This window comes from Alligator mississippiensis, chromosome 4, assembly GCF_030867095.1.
Source record: "Alligator mississippiensis isolate rAllMis1 chromosome 4, rAllMis1, whole genome shotgun sequence".
Taxonomy (NCBI): Eukaryota; Metazoa; Chordata; order Crocodylia; family Alligatoridae; genus Alligator; species Alligator mississippiensis.
In genome coordinates, this window is record NC_081827.1 from 133,262,484 (window position 1) to 133,276,822 (window position 14,339).

A 14,339-nucleotide genomic window follows, 5' to 3' on the forward strand; every position below is an offset into this window, starting at 1 on the left:
ACAAATTGAGAAATAAATAGGTTAGGCAGGACCTTTGAACGGAATTAAAGAGACACATCTTACGTGTTTAGAGAATCATAAAGCCCTCTAACTAAAATGAGATTGAGTTCAGGAAAAGTCTTGGTTATCTTTTAAAATAAGTTTGTTGCATAGCTGCAGAGAAACTATTGCATTAAAGAGCAGGTCCAGACCACTGTTTTATTGGATATGTTCTAAGTGTTAGGTTCCTTTCCTAAAGCCTGGCTTCCTGCAAGTTAGCCATCAGCCTCAGTTTTATTGTTCTCTGGCAATAAAAGGCCACTGGCCTTTAAACAGGCTAGATTTTAGCATCAGAATATGTCTTTGGTTTTATTATTAAACCATGGTGTGATAAACACTCTATCATAAACATGTTACAGGGGTGTAGGTTGTAGCTGTGTTAATCTAAGGACATAGGCAGACAAGGTTCTTTGGGTGAATCTGATATCTTTTATTAGACCAACTTAAATAGTTGGAAAACAATTATTAAGCAAGCTTTTGGGTTCAAAAACCCTTCATCAGGCTAAGGAAGTTTCTGCAGTTGGAGTGTGCTCTCCCTGGATGGAATGAAAAGTAAAGAAGCCAGAGGCTGGTCTGGTATGCATACAAGACAGGTAGTCAGTGAAAATGTAGATTGAGGAGTCAATGGGTCAGAGACAGGCTGGGGGGGGGGGAGTGGGGAGGGAAAGAGAGAGAAGGAGGATGAAAGTGAAGAGATACTTGGGGAGTCAGATGTCAGGCAAGTTATAATGTGTCATAAATCCAATGTCTATATTTAGTCCATGATTTTTAGTAGATGACATCTTCCACATTTGGATTGAAAACCTACAATCTCTGATTGAGTTCCATCAGAAATTCAACAATCACCATCCCTCCATCCAACTTTCTCTAGAATACTCCAGCACCAACATCTCCTTTTTAGACATGATAATCGCTATCCAGAATGATAAAATACAGACCACAGTATACAAGAAACCCACAGACCAACATACATATCTACACAGAACCAGCAATCACCCTAAACACACCAAAAAAGCTGTGATATACAGCCAAGCCCTCAGATACCACCAAATTTGCACTGAAGAGAACACCTGGGATCGCCACCTCACCAATCTCAAAAAGGCTTTCACCCAACAAGGACACTCCTCCAGAGAGATAGATCACACGTTTGAAAGAGCCACCTGGATACCACATGAAGAACTGCTGCAGTACAGAAGAACCCCCCCCACAAATCACACACCGCTGGTTATAACATATCACCCCTCCCTTGAACCTGTACGGAAAATACTCAAGCAACTGCAACCCATACTAGAAAGATACCCTATTCTTAAAGAGATCTTCCCAGAGCCACCCATCCTAGCCTGCAAACAAGCACCGAACCTCGCCAACCTCATCACCAGAAGCAAACTTTCCCAAGCGCAGGACACACCCAATGGATCCAGACCGTGCCATGACAAGAAAAGCAAAACCTGCCAACACATCACCACCCCCACAATCACTATACCCCACAACAGAGTCATCAGTATTCCTGGATCTTACAGCTGCACCTGCGGAAATGTAACATATCTCATCCAATGCACCAAATGCCCTGATGGAAAATGCGTAGGAGAGACCAAACAACAATTGCGCACCAGAATGAATGCACACCGGAAATCTATCAAAGCCACAAATACCCAATTACCTGTGGGGGCACATTTCTCACAAGAAAACCACTCTCTCTCCAATCTCTCAGTCCTGATCCTTAAAGGAAACTTACAAAACACTTCCCACAGACGAGCCTATGAGCTCCACTTCATCAACCTCCTGGATACTAAAAATCATGGACTAAATATAGACATTGGATTTAGGACACATTATAACCTGCCTGACATCTGACTCCCCAGGTATCTCTCCACTTTCATCCCCCTTCTCTCTCTCTCCCCCCTCCCCCAGCCTGTCTCTGACCCATTGACTCCTCAATCTACATTTTCACTGACGACCTGTCTTGTATGCATACCAGACCAGCCTCTGGCTTCTTTACTTTTCATTCCATCCAGGAAGAGCACACGCCAACTGCTGAAACTTCCTTAGCCTGACCAAGGGTTTTTGAACCAGAAAGCTTGTTTAATAATTGTTTTCCAACTATTTAAGTTGGTCTAATAAAAGATATCAGATTCACCCAAAGAACCTTGTCTGCCTATCATAAACATGCTATCTATAAAAAGAATAACATCTCATGTTATAAACAAGAGAAGTGTAACATAAAGTCATGTTGTTAGAGGGCAAGTCCCCAGTGCAGTCCAAGATGAGATGGCAGCATGGGGGTGATGTTCCCAAGTTAGCTTTACTGTAGCTAGCTTGGATATTAGTACCAGCAAAATTGGAGCAATACAGACTGTGCAAACCCTTCCTAGTTCTTGTGCAGTGGGTAAAGGTCATGCCCTCAGTGCAACCATACCTAAGGCTAAGTACAGTCTTTGCCTTTGAAGCATTATGAGCTGTGCAGCTGTGGATGCCATACCTCAGCTTGGAAAGCCCTGACTTACAGATGTGCCCCTGCCCCAGGCGGAAAACAGGGGAGCAGCTGGGGTTGCACTGCCCCAGCCCCTTCCCTGCCCTGCGCTCCAAGGCTTGCCAGCACAGAGCCGGTGATGGGCTCCAGACCTTGGTGCTGCTGTTTTCAGCCTCCCGGCTGCCTGCCATAACCCGTCTGGGCTCTGGGCAGCTGCTGCCAGCCATGGAGCCCAGGCTGCTCACAGCAGGGTTTGCAGCTTCCCAGCCACCTGCTGCAAGTAGCCTGGACTCCATGGCCGGTGGCAGCTGCCCAGATCCTGAGCTGGCTGTGACATGCCAAGCAAAATGGCTTCATATGCCATGCTCTGGCATGCATGGTGGAGGTTGCCAACCTCTGTTCTGTTGGTGGTGACATCTGATGCCCTAATCATTACCATCATTAGGGCCTACATCACAAGTTTTCTTTTGTAAAAAAAAAAAAAAAAAAAAAATGTGACCAAGCAGTGTGGTTGGATTTTTGTGTTTTGCTTCTGAGCTTGCCCAACCATTTACAACAGGAAACCTGCAGGCAGAACCTACACCACTGTCAGTTATCACTATATCAGATTGTAGCATCAGATGATCCATCTTGTTCTTCTTTCCTTTCTGCCTTGAACTGTGCTTTGTGGTTTTCTTGTGCTGATAAAGCTACCATGCTATGTCTCAAAAATAAATACATTTCAATGCTTGCTAAAGCCATTCTGGTTTCTGCCAATTGTTGTGATCCTTCCATTTGAATGTATCTATAAATATAAGATACTATCATTATATTGCTAATTCTCTTGGTTTTATCACAGGCATTATAATAGGTGTGCTAGAAATCTCAGGTGTTATTTTTCTGATAAAAAAAAAGATTCTAGATCTTATGGTTGATAGAGAACCATATATTTGGGGCTATACAGATGCGGTAGAGCTGCGTCGAACTAACACGTTGCTTCTTCTGGTAAAGCACAGTTTTTTTGTTTTGACATCTGTAAGCAGCCTATATTTTTAAAACTAATGATTTCTGAATCAAAAGTATTGTTTTTTTTTTGAGGGAAAGACTGACTCATGCTTAATGTGTGCTTGGGTTTCACAATGGTGTTAGGGTGGTGTTTTATTTAGCACAGAACTAAAGCATAAACTAACATAAATAAATTATGTGCACTTTTTCCAAAAAAAAAAGTGTGTTCCTCAAGTGCAACATTGCTATTCTTAAGCAAAAACTGCTTCCTGCCTCCCATCATTATTTCTTCACCTTAAAAGACAGTAGATTCAGATTACACAAGATATTAAATATTATTAATTGCTTATATTATAGCAGAATCTTGAAATCCCAACCAAGAAAGATGCAGATTTTTTTTTAGTGAAACACTTTTACATTGGAAAATACTGATTTACAAAAGTAATACTATTCCTAGGAAAGGGTATGCACCAATAAGCTACTCCTTTAAGGGGAAAAAAATCCTAGAAAAAACCTAAATTCTTAAAATGTCCTGTTTAGACATTTGCAATGAAAAATATTTATTTCTGAGTTGAAAATATATTTATTGTAAAAATGTTAAAAACAAAATATTTCAGAAATAGGAAAAACAAATGTTTTGGTGGCATTTTTATAAACTCAAAAATTCTCACAGGACAGGGAGATTTTGCCTTGCCTTGCTCTTCTATGCACTACTGTACAGACATGCATTCCCTGCTCTAAAAAGTTTGTGGTCTGAATAGATAAGAGAGATAAAGAGCTAGAGAAAACAAATCTTTTGCCCAGTTTACAAATGAAGAGCTGAAACAGAGAGAACTTAAGTGATTAGCCCAAGATCATATAAGTAATCTGTAGCAGAGCCCAGAATGGACTCCAGGCCTCCTCAGACCAGGTCCAGTACGTTGCCCACGTTGTCATTTTATGCTTCCTCTTTGTGCTACTCATTGACACTGGTAATGCTTGTCCTTAGCAGTTTTTGCAGGATCTTGACCTAGTGGCTTCCATGCTCCATTGGGCTTTATCACTCAAGGGTTCTAGCAGTTTAGTATCCAGATTTATTTTCTTTTTCCTAGTGTAGCTGCAGTATCAGGAAGTCACAGTCCCTGTACACACCTCAGATTCCAGGAAAAGAATGCACACAGTAAAGTATAAGCATGCCTTATGTTGTTCTACCAAGTAACTTAAAAAAAAGAGACTTCAGAACTGTGCTGTAGTCACCTATCTGTGTATTAAACTATACCACAAGTTGCAGTAGAAAACTCTGCATGCATTTGCATGTAGAAGGCAAATATCTTCAATCAGGGTCAGATCTGGGAGAGATGTGGTGGTGCAATTCCACCCCTCTTTGTTTCCTGGTCCACCCAAAATTTAAAATGAACCTCCTGGCAGTGGCAGCAGAATTTCTAGTCAGGCATCAGTGAGGGGTTCAGTCACTGGACTTTATGGATCATTATAATCTACCTGTTTCTTTCTAAAGTTTAGAATCTAAAGTCTTAATTCCACAGGAGTTAACCATCCTCTCTCCTTTTTAACGGTCATGATGTTCAGCTAATCAAACTAGCATTTCTTCTGCAATTCTGCTGTCTGTTACTTGCTCCTGGTAATGTGACTCCTATTTCACAGCCCTACAGACTGTTTAGCTCTAGCTAAGAACATTAACTCACATGTGGAAATCACGTCAAGAAGGCTAGGTTTCATTTTGAATCTGAAAAAGAGATGCCCATTTCATTCTAATGACTGCAGGACCTATGAAACAACATCTTTTAACTATTTTTGCTTTTTTTGTGTTTTTTTTATATAATATATGATGTAGCAAATTAATGCACATTCCAATAAATTTATGTTTGTTTTTACTTCAAATCAAAACTGAATAATACAACCCTGGGCCCCTAGTTTATTAGAAAGACTTCTGGTATATTTTTAACTTGAGAAAAATATGTGTTATGTTACATAGGATGATGCATTGTACCATCCTGCACCACACTTTTCAAAATCCTAGGTCTGCTCATTTCTTTAATCCACCATGGAAGTCAGAGAGAAAAGATGGTATTTGAAGTCTGTCCAGAAAGTTAATAAGCCAGCTTGAGGGAAACCCAACCATTCATCCCAAAGCAACCACCGGGATGCTCAGACCTGCTCTGTTCTTTCCCTGCTTTGCTGCCAGGAGGAGTTGAGGATCTTTTTTTTTTTTTTTTTTTTTTTTGTAATCTGGCTGAAATTAGTTTGGTAGATTCCATGCAGCTCTCAGTGGAGGAACATTAACAACACTTGCACCCCAGCTGACATTACTTGCAAATTTGCTGGAACACTTGGAGAGCAAAGGGACTGATAGGACTATACATACTACAATCCTCCATCTCTTACAAAGGTACCCTCCTACCAAACACAGGCAATATTGGTAACCAGCAGGGCATACATACTGTTCTATGATTAAGTAGAGAACTCGGGCATGATTAGTCTGATACTTATATCTATACACCAAAAAAAAAAAAAAATACAGCTTTACAAGTTCAGCATTTGACTTGCAGTCCAACACACTCTCTCTTATATTGAGAGACTACAAAGAGCTATAATATATTCCTGACACCTTCAGGGAAGAAACCTGCAGGAGCTCTGTCTCTGCCTAATGTGCATATTCACAAAACAACTTTTTCACAAATGAACTTTGAAACCCAGGGGAGCCTTACCATCCTTTACCTCCCCTGTGCAAGATGAAGTTTCTTTTCTACCTGGGAGATCTTTTACAATCTTTGAATTCTCCTCCTCCACCCTGACAAAGGGTGTTTGGACCCAGAAGCTTGCAAAGAAAGAAAAAATTTGCTACCATTTCACTGGTCTAATAAATATATTGCCTCTAAATCAAGAGTTTTGTCTGCCTCTGCATTTTAGACCAACACACCTACAAGCTATATCCGTAAAATATATTCTGGAATGTAATCTTTAAAAGCACAATATCTTCTCATGAAATCAGAAAATGTGTAATAGTTTGGACAGGAAGGATCTTGCAGGTAGTTACAATGTATTTGTACCAAGACAAAATAAAGAGGTCATCATACCTCCATATGTTAGCAGAAAACATTGAAAATTTCTGATGAAGGACTATAAAACTGAGGTATAAGACTGAGAAATGCCTGGAGGTTTAGAACCAATCACAATGGCACATTGACATCCCCCTGCAGTAAGGCAGTCAAAAATAAGGATGGAGATTAACATTGTTCCTATTCTTGGGAGTGAAAGAAGAAACCTGGTGACTTGACTTGAGGTGAACCAATTTGGCAGATGCATTTGTGAAGAGGTTGTAGGAGGAAAGATGGTCTCCATGTACTAGTTAACTGATTAAGTTTTTCAAGTGACTTTAACTGCAAATGAAACCCAATCCCAGTACCAGTAGACTAGCAACCTTCTATGGAATAATGTGTTTGCTTTTGAGGTAGAGAAATAGTAACAGACTTCAAGGAACAGTGAAATTAAGGGAAACCAGGAATTCACCATTAAATAATAAATACATGTCAAGTATGTACTGGCTACAGAAGCCGGGGTAGGTTGCTACACTGATACAGTAGATTCTTTATCACTCCTGCTGCTGCAATTCTTCCAGAGTTAGGAAAAGTTGTTACTGGCAGCTTGGAACTAATCCTAGTGTATTTTCCAGGCCTTTCAGCTCTCACCATTTTTTACCAAAATTATTAAATATATTGCAACAGGAAAAAAAAGTCAGGACATAAACAATTAGAAGCACCATCTGCCAGACTTGTTACAGATCAAGTTTAGGAAACTAGTTTGGGATCTAATCTAAGTAGGGACCTGAAATCTGTGGCCTAATGCGGGGGTTTTCAACGTTTTTGGATCAGTGTACCCCCAGCAGCTGGATGCAGAGTGGGGGAGGGGGGTGACGCATGGCCAGATGCGGAGCAGAGGGGGTAGGGGGTGGTGCATAGCCGAACACAGAACAGTGGCAACCACAGCATGCTAGCTTCTCCTGCGTCTGGCCAGGTGGGTGGCACCTGCATGGCAGTGTGGGATAGTGTGTGGTGGCATCCTGTCCCTTCACATGCATACCCCCTAGGGCCTTTTCAAGTATCCCCAGAGGTACGCATACCCCCAGTTGACAACCCCTGGTTTAATGCATTGTTCTCACCCAGGGGTCACAACCTTCCTGGAGATTATGAACTCCTACTTGCATAGGAATTGCTGCCCTTCCCATTTTGGAGGAGATCTGGGCTAGATCCTACCTAAATGGGAGGGAAACCCAGTATAGAAAATGTTGTATAGTATTGTTCTTGTGTTTGAAACATTATCTCCAGTTTATCCCATGCTGACTTTGAAATAGTATATGCACCATACTGTACTAAGACCCTGTTAATGCTTTTATGCTTTTGTTATTTCTCACTCTCTGTCAAGTTAGGTCTGAAGTTGTGGAACGGGTTTAGTTGGTTGGTTGTTTCCTGTTATTTTTTTGTCCTTGAGCTTCCAGAGCTTAATTGGTCTATTTGCCTAAGTAATAGATAGACATGATGATCTCGTTCTATATTACTCGTGAGGTCTTATTGCTTTTGAGCTTTCAGACTCTTTGTGGACCCCATTGTATTCATTTTTTAATACTGACATTTCCAAAAAACATTATACATCTCAGAAGTGTGTTATTTGTTTACAGGCAATATCTAAACACCAGTGAATAAGAGTGAGATGTTGTTTTGCTCTTCATTCGGAATTATTTCTTATTTTTAGAATCTTTCTATTATCCAGTCATGTAGCAGAAAAAAATAGGAGGTTTCTTCAATTGTCAGTCATGCAACACAAATAACAAAAGGCAGAAGCAAATAATTTACAAATATCAAATGGACTACAGTTTTTTCACAGAAGCTATTTGGTGAATTCTGGTATATAACAAATCCACCTACAAACTGTGATCATTTAACTAATAGAAGAAAGGGTTATATTTATTCTAAAACTCATTCTGAGTTAATTTCAGAATGCAGTAGATTGGTCCTTTTATAATAAATTAGGGATTTACGATGCAGCAATGGACTAAATTCTAAAGTCCATACTCAGGCAGAGTGCCCTTTGTCTTAAAAGTTTGTGAATTAAACCTTTGATTGCTCAACAAGATTTGTGTTGATACAGTCCTGTGCCCATATGGAGCTTTGTGGAAATCCAGGTGGCTCCAGGTAGATACAGGAGTCCACCACAGATGCTCTAACATGCTCCAAAATTAAGGGTAAATTTCACCCTTGCAAGAGACCTGCTACAGAGGGGTGAATTAAAGGAAAGTTTTCCCTAAATTGACTGAGGCTTGGAGTGGAGGAAGTGACATTTTCCTCCAAGTACTTTTTCATGGCAATCATAAATATCTTGGAATATATATTTTTAGGAGATTGATTCCTTTGCCTCCTCCTCAATGTTTAAATCGCTGAGATGGTAGTGACACCTTGTGGCACTAAATCAATGCAGCAGCATCAAAACTGTTTGGTCAAGCCTTTGGTCATGTGGTAATTGTAGATCAGCATTAAAAACTACAATGACCTTTTTAGTCATGTTCTGCAATGCTCTTCTGCTGTGGCTTCTAAAAGGCCCCTACATTTGACTAAGCTGCTGAAAGTGAGCGACTCCCCTTGAATTTGGCGTGGTGTCAGAACTCCCTTGTAACAAAGTGCTGGCTTGGTTGTCAAACCCCCGATGAATGTATTTTGTGGTAATATTTTCCTTTTGTGTCAGGTGATTAATAAGTGTTAGGAATTTTTGATGGCACCAAATATCTTCCATGAGTTGCTCTCAACTAGTCATTGGGTCAATGTTTAGGAATCTCTGAGCCTATTAAACACTTACATTTTAATCTGCTGAATGCAGAGACTTTGATTTTGTCATGTGTTTATACGGTCTTCAGCAAAACAGGTCTCTGATGTGTGATTCAACTTTCTGGGAATTATGGCTAGGGACAGAAGTTACATATAAACCGGTTTAAGTGATCAGAAACTGGTTTAAACCTGTAACAACAGAATTTCAGTGCATATAAACCAGTTTCAAAATGGCTGAAACTGGTTTACTATAAACCTGGTTGAATGTAGTATATCAGACTTAACTGATTTAAGTCAAACCTCTCTATGTATAATGAAGGTGGGCAGGGTCAGAGGTAAAGAATGCAGCTGGAGTCAGGATTTTGCTCAAGAGTAAGGAAGTGGAAGTGCAGCAAGTACAAGTGATTGTGTAAGGGAGATTGCAATGGTTATTTGACCCCAGCAGTCTTTCCTGCTCAGAGCAGGGGGGCTGGACCTGATGATTTAATGAGGTCTCTTCCAGCCCTAAACTTCTGTGAATCTGTAAAATCGGTTCATATAACTTCGGTCCCAGACCTCTTTCTGGTTTAAGTTAAATTTCAGTCGTCAGCATCCCAGGATGCTTTGCAGCCCTGGGCTGGGCTGGGTTGTGCCATCTGCTTGAGCAGAGTGGGGTTAGCCCTGCCCCTCTGCTCTCTAGCCTGAGCAGTGAGGGTTAGCTGACAAGGGAGAGGGGGTGGGAAGCCTGGCTGGGGACACAGCCCAGTCTGACTGGTGGTAGCAGAGCAGCACCTGATAGACTTTTCCCCCACTGGAGTGGAGGTGTTGGGGATGTGGACCAGCAGGTTCAGGTGGAGGGGAGGAAGGGAGGGGGGTTTTAAACACCTCCATGGCCATGAAACCCCAACCCAGGTCTGCTTTGGCAGAGTGGGGGGGCTGCCATGTTTCTGCCCCTCCTACCCCCACTCCCTGCACCAGCAGAGAGCACGGGACATGGCCATGCCCCAGCAGGGGCTGGCAGGGTGAGGCTTCCACCAGCACAGGACCCCAGCCAGGGTCTGCCTGGCTTTCCCCCACACTTGCCACTTGAGTGGCAGGGCACATGGCCAGACACTGACCCATGTAGCAGTTTGAGTGCCTCTCACTGCTGTCCTGGGCCAGTGTATGGCCATGCCCCCCCCCCCGCTACCACTCAAGCAGCGAGCAGGGGGGAAAGCCAGGTAGACCCCAGCTGGGATCCCGTGCTGGTGGGGGAGGGGAGGGAGGGGGTTTTAATCCTCATCCCTACCCTCCCTTCACCTCATGCTGCTGCTTGGGGCCAGCATCTGGCCGTGCCCCACCACTCAGGGATGAGGCTGGCAAGGGCTGCTTCCCTCTTCCCCCTCCAAGCACACCCTGGCTGGGGACAATGAAGACCAGGGTAGGGGTTTAAAGCCCACCCCAATCGTACTCAGCAGGCTGCTGGGGTCCGGCCACACCCCCACCCCCTCAGCTCAGCTTCCCTCCAGCCTTCCAGCCACTGCCAAAGGGAAGGGAGGGCATGTTCTAGCACCCCCCCCCCCCCCCCCCCCAGCTTCTATCCTGAGCCACTGCAGGCAGGCACTTGGCTGCATTTCTGGAATCAAAAGTGAATGTCTGTTCACTTACTTCTCTCATTTGATTAAAGATTTGATTAAATTAACCTGCAAAGATTAAATCAATTCAGGCTCGAGCTTTTTGAATATCTGTACTTAGCCTATGGCAATACAAATCAATAATAGTAACCAGCACAACTTAGCAGTGTGCCATTGGTATATAATTAAATAAGAATGTCTCTTCTCCTTCTGCTCTGATGAGACTTGAGGAGACAATATTAATCTTCACTTCTGTTCTTTATTTCAGGGAGTTCATGAATCTAAAGGAGTGACTGAAGATTATTTGAAACTGGAATCCTTGATACAGAAAGTTGTTTCCCCTTATTTGGGTACATATGGTCTGTATTCCAGTGATGGACCCTTCACACACTCTTCTTGTATTTTGGGTAAGAATAATAGAGGCCCTGGGAATTTGATTTGACATAAGGGGTTAGGCAGAAGCTTTGTAAACATGTAAGGTCAACAACCTATAAAACATGATTATCAGTGCCTTCAAACCAGGGGCATTTTGTTTCTTAAGCACAATGTTGTGGGTACACAAAACTTACCTTGACCCTCGTCTTTTGAACTTCTGAAATACAAATTCTACTAATAAAAATTCTAGAGCCTGTGTTATATGCAGGTCAGACTAGCCAGTCATAATGGCCCCTTCTGTCTTTCTTATTTTACAAATCTGTGAGTGAGTTTATATTTCCATCCCACCTTTCACTGAAAACAGTTAAACTCAAGGTCTTCATGGACAGTAAGAGTTAGAAGGGAAGTAGATAAGCAGGTATAAGAAATGCAAGTAGGAATCACTTTGCTTGAATTAAACCATCTCTGGAGTAGAAGAGAGTGCACTATCTAGCAGCGCACAGTTACTCTCAAGACTTGTTTAGAACAGAAATCAAAGAGAAAGGCCAGGATTTTCAAAAGCATGTGGTATGAACATTCCTACTGCCTTTTAAGTGAGAGGCCTCTAAGTGAGGTTGCAGTTAAACAGATTTGAATAAATTATCCCATAGAAACTGCAAGGGAAAAGCAGACTGGAATGAACAAGTAGTAATTGTACTCAAAGATTTATTAACAAGTCTTTTTAATACCCTTTTTTGGACCAGGAAAACAGAGGAACATGTAAGTTAAACTGTACATTTTCTATGCAGTTAATTTAATCCATTTCCTTGTCAGAAACTGTTGTTTGGGCAGTTGATTTTCTCTTGAAGCTTTATTGAAAGTGGGTTGTGTTGCAACAAGCATTTAAGAAACAAATCAGTTTTATGTGAGTAATTCTGGGCTGGGTATTTATGGTGGTTCAGCATTATTGCTTTCTATTCATCACTGCTGCTAAAGCACCTAGATGTTTATATAGCATAAGAGCAACAGAAATACTTCTGCCAGCACAGTAAAATTTCAATGAAATGGTTCTCTAAAAAGTAACGATTCCTCTGTAATATTTGAAAACAAAATGCTGAGACACCAAGGCCTAGTCCAAGCATGACAGCCTTTGTTGTATTATTATATATGAAAGGAATTGGTACACTCAGTAACACAGCAGGGAATCTATGTAGACACAGGGCCAGGTTCCCAGCTGTAAATCATTGTAGCTGTATTAAAATTAATGGAGCTATAGCAACAGGGGATCTGTTTAAACCAGAGATGTAAATCTGTAGCAATGCCCCTGAGTGAGTCTCCTGTAGAAAAGGAACTGAAGTCTGACAGTTCAAAAAGCACGAGTCTGTACTACTGCCTTTAAACTAGTGGACCTGTTTCTGATCCAGTGCATGGCTGGCCATAATCTAGCCAGATTGCATTAGCCAGGGGTAAAAGCTGCATCTGCAGAACCCCAGTGTGAACAATGGGTTAAGTTATATCATGCAAATAGAGGTTTGCTTGCCTTCATTGGGAGTTCTACCAGTGCTGCTGTCCCTCTCTTCCATTTATGGCCTCATGCCAGGAACATCCCTAAACCAGACAAGAATCTGAAAGTGAAACTGATGTAATTGATTTTCCTTGTTCAGGAAGAGGCAAATGCAGAATATAACCTTAGTTATAGAAATGGTTTGTTTGCAATATCTGATGTTTAAGTTGTGTCTGTGTAAACAGATCAATACCATTTTAAAAACCTAAATTTTAGTACTTGAGATATGCAGAACTGTGTCCAAATTTAAAGCACTCTTAATGTTATATGTAACCATGCAGTGGGGTTATATTTCTAATTGGCTGTCACCAGAGCTTAATTGTTCTTTCTCTAGCGACATGGGGATGGACAAGTGACAGTAGCCATTGGGAGAAGATGCTTCAAGATGCACTAGCTGCACCATTCTTCTAACACAGAGTAGTCTGAGCAGTAGTCAGTATCTGTCCTGTAAATAGGAAAACCATAGAACCTCTGAAAAGGTTACAGTCATTGCTCAATAAGCATTTCAGTCTTGTGTGAAAGTTTCATGGAAACCTAGCCAATTCTAAAAGGTTCCCAAGCACAGCAGTATTCATTCTAAATTGTTGCCACTGAGGGGCCATTCTCTAAAAATGAGGCTCTCATTCTACCATTGGAAGCAATGTAAAGAATTAAAACTTGTAAACACGTGAAAATGAGCACAGGTTTAATAGACTAGTAAAACAGGTTCTAAAATTATTTAGGTCACTCCACATTAGCACAGTGGGTTCTTGCGGACATAACTCCCCTTCCCTCAAAAAAACAGTGCTTCGGTGTTCCTGCACCAAGCCCCATGCATGCCCAGAAGAGGCTGCACATTGCTTCAACCCAACTCTGCAACGTCTGTGAAGGTCAGGCATTTTAGTGGAGCTTTTTTGGTGTTTTTATCTAATAGCTGATTGAATCAGCTTTAGCTAAAAGCACCAAAAAGCCCCACTGAAGCACCCGATCTTTACAGGTGCAGCAGAGCTGGGTTGAATTAACAAACTGCTTCTTCTGGTAACGTTTTGTTTTGTTTTGCTTTTTTTTTTAAAGTCTGCAAGCAGCCATGTAAGCTTTTAAGTCAAAATTTTCATAAGTTATTATATATACATATCCAAATTGAGACACCTGAAAGCTGTCTGATTTTTCATATGGGCAGTGGTGGGTCACAGCCACTTTCTATTAATTTTGTGTACTGAAGTAGTTTAATTAGTCCACAGAGCCATCTCTTTCACCCACTTTTAGTTCAGCCTAGAGAGTTAGTTTGTTGAACAAAGTACAAATAAATCAAAGATAACTCAGTCCTAACACTAGGAAAAAGCGGCCTCTTTTACATCCTCACAGCTGACCTTAACATGAAACCTATGTTCTTCTACATGCAAGAAATTTGCAGGAATATCCATGCCCATACAAATCTGGGAGCATAATTTCAGTCTTAATTTGTCATTTAATAAAAGCTAATATATCCCAAGCACCCCAATGTTCAATAACTGACTGAATCACAGAATCATAGAGAAGTAGGT

The 14,339-nt window shown here is 41.4% G+C and overlaps 1 protein-coding gene across 11 annotated transcripts in view; it reads left to right on the forward strand.

Moving 5' to 3' along the window:
• Positions 1 to 14,339, forward strand: part of PRR5 (proline rich 5) — a 175,182-nt gene that overhangs the window by 145,133 nt on the left and 15,710 nt on the right. For 10 of the 11 annotated variants that reach the window (XR_009461857.1, XM_006258311.4, XM_019493173.2 and 7 more), the window contains one exon: positions 11,167 to 11,305. Coding sequence is in view for 10 of the 11 variants with exons in the window: in XM_006258311.4 (XP_006258373.2) it covers positions 11,167 to 11,305 (139 nt within the window). In the remaining variant the exon portion in view is untranslated. The remainder of the gene's footprint in view (positions 1 to 11,166; positions 11,306 to 14,339) is intronic. The other variant, XM_059726651.1, reaches the window with a different exon arrangement.